Below are 5,534 nucleotides of genomic sequence, written 5' to 3' on the forward strand. Positions count from 1 at the left end.
GATTTGTATTAGCAGGTTAAGTAGTGATTAGCATTACTGTATCTTAATAAGGGGTGGATTGTTACATGTAGCTTAAAGAGGCTCAGTGAAAAAGGACAACCTGGAAATAATAACTGGGGAGTTCATGAATAAAAACGATGCAGAACCAGTTTTGTCTTTCACGCGTATATTGTCTGTAAAGGTCAGCACAATATTGCCACAGCACTCTCTCTCTCTCTGAACAGCTAAAATGTTTGTTTTTATGTTTATTAATAAACAATACACCTAATACTGCCCCCTAGTGCTCACGTTACTCAGGCGTTAAGTTGGCATACACCGACGTGAAAATCGGAGCACAGCGCCTTTACATGCTCACAAAATTGCACAACAAAAGTCCTCAGATAAACAATGTCTTGAGCCAAGTGTGTTAAACTGATAGCTAAAGACATTCCATACAAGCTAGCGAAATGTGTGTTCTATTGTAACTACTGAACCCTAGTGCAAAACGTTGGACAACAAATAAGTCATTGGATTATTAGCTACATTGAATGTAAAGGCTTTTTTTTTTTTATAACTTTCGGAAGATGTGCATCTGATAGAGCAGATGCGCTGAATTTAAAATAGTTTTTTAATGATATTATATTATATAATTTACTTCCAGAATAAACACAAATATGTTTTTTTTTATTCCCTCACCTACATTGAGCCCTAATGTACATCAACCCAAATTCTATTAACATTAGCGGAAGCCATTATTTTGCTTGACGATAACACACTCTCAGTAGTAAGTAGTGCCGACTGAACAAAATATCGTTTACATGACACTATTTTCGCCTGCCTCGTTTTCCATGCATTCTATTTTAGAGAAATAAAAATTCAAGCACTATGGATGGTGTTACAGGAAAACAAAGAGCCCTGAGGCACAGATAATGATCAATGGGTTGAAGGGATTCGTACATCTGATCAGTGTTATCCGCTATCAGCTTTCATGCAGAAGAAAAATATACTGAGCGGCCACAAAAAGTGATTTAGTCTGAAATTTATTACAAATACATATAAAGGGAATCAGCAGGTTTGATTCAGCCGGATTTCCTTATTTAAAAGTGCACAGATTTTGCATCTTATATGCCCTGAAGCACACAATAGGAAAGGTTGCACAGATGAGTTTGGTTTACTTGGGTATTAGTATGAAATAGAAGCACTAAGTTTTCCAAATATATCCCAGGATGATCCGTGCACGCTGCATCATGACCCCCCAAAGACAGCAATCACATCATTCGATGTAACAAAATGATCAGAATATTTCATGTGCTGCAGACTATTGTATAGTTGAACCTCTTCAAAAAGCTACATTTTTAGAAGCCCAAACACACGTAACACCATGACACCAGCTATGGTAAAGAAGCAAATGATCACGAATGCCCTTGTTTTTTTGGGTGGTCCTGCTTTTAAATCTGGCACCATGCATTTAAACAGCACCGATTCAGAAATTGAATGAATGAATGGAAGTCATCGAGAAGACCCTGGTTACAGCTGTCCTGTAGGTCAACGATCCGCAAGAACATAGTCAACTTACAGCCTCAAAATTCATTTATTAGTGTTTTAGCTGGAGATTTCCCAGTTCTGTGAAAACTGTAATATTGCTGGATATTATGTACAGATTTTAGTGTTTGTAGTCCAATAAAAAAATGAGCAAACAGTAAGCACTCACATGAGCTTCTTTACAGGAGGTTCCTCTACCCATCCTACATCTGCTGCGGTTAGGGACGTCTCAGCAGTGGCCCTTGACTCCATGTATGAAGTCTACAAATCCAAGATTTCCTCTCAGGCATAGAAGAAAGCAATGCAACGAATGCAAGGAACGAAGAGAGAATGATCGAGGCCGAACGGACACGTGAGCTCCAGATGCATTTGCAGACCTTCTAATTTCAAATCAAATCAAGAGGAATTGATATGGAGAGGATGGGGCGGGGGAAAATCGTTTTAGTGTAGCCCCAGACGTGCGGCCGGTCTGAAATTTCTCCGCTATCTGATACCACGGGGCTGAGAAAAGCTGCTCTAGTTTCCTTTGTAAGTGCTTCGTTTTGCCCCTGTGATGCCATTCTGATTGAATTAGCACTTAGCACTCTGTCCATTTGGCTCATTATAACGGAGAGAGAAGTTCCGTATGAACTCAGAGCAACCATTACGGGACTTGGGGGCCATCTTAGTGCACAGTGATGGGAAATGATAATTTGGAATTTATTTTAGCTTACATCATCGATTAGAGACATGTGAAACACATCCCACGTCAGGGGTTACAGCACTGTCATTGTTTTAATGAGAACAATACATGCGACTATGTTTGCACATTAGCTTGAATTAGCGGGGACTCGAGAGAGTTGAGCTGCACCATGTTTGGTTTTGTACAAATAGTATGTATGTAGTATGGCATAGTCTTCTTCTTCTTTTGGCTTCTCACAGGGGTCGCCACAGCGGATCATTCGTCTCCATACCCCCCTGTCTTCTACATCTGCCTCTTTCAAACCAACTACCAGCATGTCTTCCCTCACCACATCCATAAACCTCCTGCTTGGTCTTTCTCTTTTCCTGATCCCTGGTGGCTCCATCCTCAGCATTCTTCTACCGATATACCCCATGTCCCTCCTCTGCACATGTTCAAACCATCTCAATCACAACTCCCTCACCTTGTCTCCAAAACGTCCTACATGCAAACGTCCACCTCCTGTCATTTAGTCAACAGTATGGCATAGTGATGATGATGATAAAAAAAATAAAAAAAAATAAAATAATAATAATAAAATAATGTAAAAATACGGAAACATTACATTAGCTAATATTTATAACGGTTATTTAGAAATGATATAGAGAATGAGGGATGATAAATTTAAATTAATACATTTGTGCTAAATTCATGAAACTGCCGTTCTGCATTGTTTAACTGAAACACTAATGAGCTGAGGGATATCTATGCATGTTAATTCATATAATTTGTAAAATACAATGCTAATATTTACAACCAGACTGAACTTCTCTCAAGGTTTTTTTTTTACCGTTTTAGTTGCTGTATCGACATAATGTACACACTGACTGCTTGGTTTGAAAGTACACTTTATAAAAAAAATAAAAAATAAACAATGTGGGGACACCAGACCATCAAATTGTCCATATGTACTTTTTGAACACCCCAGTCCACATTTTAGTCACCATTTGCTGTTATAATAAGCTCCACTCTTCTGGGAAGATGTTCCACCAGATTTTGAAGTGTGCTTGTGGAGATTTGTACTCAATCAGACTTGACTGTAAAATCATGTGCTGATGTAGGTGAGGTGAGGAGGCCTGGGGTGCAGTCAGCATTCCATTTTGTCCGAAAGAAGTCCAATAGGCTTGAGTTCAGAGCTTTATAGCAGACCACTCAAGATCCTCTACTCAAGCCCATGGACTATATCTTCATGGACCTCACTTTGTGCATTTTGGTACAGGTTTGGGGCTCCTAATTCAAGTGAAGGGAAAATGTAATGCTACCACATCCAAAGACATTCTATACATCTGTGTGCTTGGGCACTGTACTAGCATGACAATATGTTTTGTAGAGACTGCAAAGCATGTCTGTAGGTCACTCGTAAAAAGGGTGTTTGCCAAATACTATAAATGATCAAACAGATATTGCCAAAGATGAATGATGAATAGAGATGGTTGATGGAATTTGCAAACAGTATTTTAGCGATCAGGTCTAAGACTTTAGAACATACATTTCTAAAAATCAGTCCCATGATATCAGTCCTGAGAACTACATACAATAAACTAGTGTGGATTAAATTGTACTGTTCACACATTGATGTCCATGGACTCGGATTCTTAATCCCAATTTAGCCCCCTTTGCATTCCCTGACATGTTATCAGGGAAATTAGCTAACATCAGGCACAAAATATACAGTATATTTCGACTCATTCTCTCTCATTTATTTCCTCTTTTTGCATAACTTTTTCTGCTAAAGAATTGCCAAGCATATGAATTTCCTGTTGTTTTAATATCGTTTAATATTTATCGTTAAAAAAAAAATTCCAATTGAGTCAAAATATAAGACTGATCTGTTGCTAGGTACTAAACAAAACCGGTGTGTTAGTCTGAACTGGCTAAATCACTAATTTCAGTGTTCATGCATGCTAGGCATTTTGTTAGCTAGGATTTATACAAGCTTCAGTTGCAAATTAGAAGTCCGGTTGTATTAGCTGTACACTCACAAGAACCCGACAAGCTAGCTTTTTAAAAAAAAAAAAAAAAAAAAAAAAATATATATATATATATATATATATAGGCAATGGGAAGATCTGAATCAGTAAATGACTCCAAAAATGGATTTGTTCATAGCGTGCGCTAACTTCTTTCGTGGATTAGCAAAGCAATCTCACTGCAATAGCCATGTACTTTAACCAGACCTGAGGATCTCTGCTAGCTTTATTTCACCTCATACTGTCTCAATACATATTTTATGAGAGGTCACATTGTGACAAGCTAAGATTAAACCATGTTTTAAGGTTTTCTTTCCATTTTCTCTTTCGACCATTACACAGGAAATGGGAATTAATGAGTGGAGAACTGAATCAATGACAGACTACAAAAATTGATTTCTTGATATACATTTAGCATGCTAGGCTTCACACCAGATTCTTTAGATGGGAACTGAATTAATGTCGGATTAATGTCTATGCACCATAGAGGAAACGCTTGAGGCAGTTGTTCGGATTTGTTGCTTTACCTTGTTATAAAAAAAATTTTAATTGAAGAAAATGGCAATTCAAGTGTCACTTGAAATTCAAATGGTTTGTTGCTTACTGTTATGAACAGGAGGATTATCCACTACATGCTTGCCAACAAACCAGAGCCCTACACTTTATGGCATTATCCATAGCAATTTACAATTAATAATTTATACGACTGCGTTTGAGGGTTAAGGACGTTGTTCAAGGGCCCAAAAGTGACAGCTTTTAAAAAGTGGTGCTGCAATTTTATGACCTTTCAATTGGAAGTACAAAATCTTTACCACTAAGCTACCACTTGCCAGACTCTGGGCTCCAGAGGGGAATAAAACTCATGTCTTTTGTTCCAATATACATAGCAAAGCCTGCAAAAATAATTTATATCCTGACAGGCTTTAAACTCCAAAATAAAATGGCTTTTTCGGGCTGACTGAGTCCCGTGGCTGTCTGGATCATCAGGTTATGACTTGTGGTCACTTACCATCAAAGTCTACCATCAGTGGTTTCCAATAACTCTATAATGGAGGTATAATGCACATACCTTACATGGGGATCAGTATGAGCTCTCCTCAGCTCTCCTGAGGACAAAGGAGTTCTCCTTCTTTGTCCTCAGATCCTGATTGCATAAAACTCCCCTAAAAATACAATCCTACCAAAAAAATACACTCAACATTCTCTGTTAATTGTGTTATACATATTTAGAAACTTATCTTGCTTTTGTAGCACCATCAAATATAATATAAAACCAACTTTTATATTTAGGTCATCTTTTAAATGAAACAAACACAACTGTG

At 37.8% G+C, this 5,534-nt stretch overlaps 1 protein-coding gene across 11 annotated transcripts in view; it reads right to left on the reverse strand.

Moving 5' to 3' along the window:
* The window catches only part of LOC310715669 (FERM and PDZ domain-containing protein 4-like), a 63,193-nt gene extending 61,160 nt beyond the window's left edge, over positions 1-2,033 (reverse strand). For 3 of the 11 annotated variants that reach the window (XM_083522245.1, XM_083522249.1, XM_083522244.1), the window contains exon 1: positions 1,691-2,033. In XM_083522245.1, coding sequence (XP_083378371.1) covers positions 1,691-1,773 — 83 coding nt within the window. In that variant the 5' untranslated portion in view covers positions 1,774-2,033. The remainder of the gene's footprint in view (positions 1-1,690) is intronic. The other 8 variants (XM_083522246.1, XM_083522251.1, XM_083522255.1 and 5 more) reach the window with 3 other exon arrangements.
* Positions 2,034-5,534: the final 3,501 nt, after the last annotated feature.

This window comes from Silurus aristotelis, assembly GCF_946808225.1.
Source record: "Silurus aristotelis genome assembly, chromosome: 20".
Taxonomy (NCBI): domain Eukaryota; kingdom Metazoa; phylum Chordata; class Actinopteri; order Siluriformes; family Siluridae; genus Silurus; species Silurus aristotelis.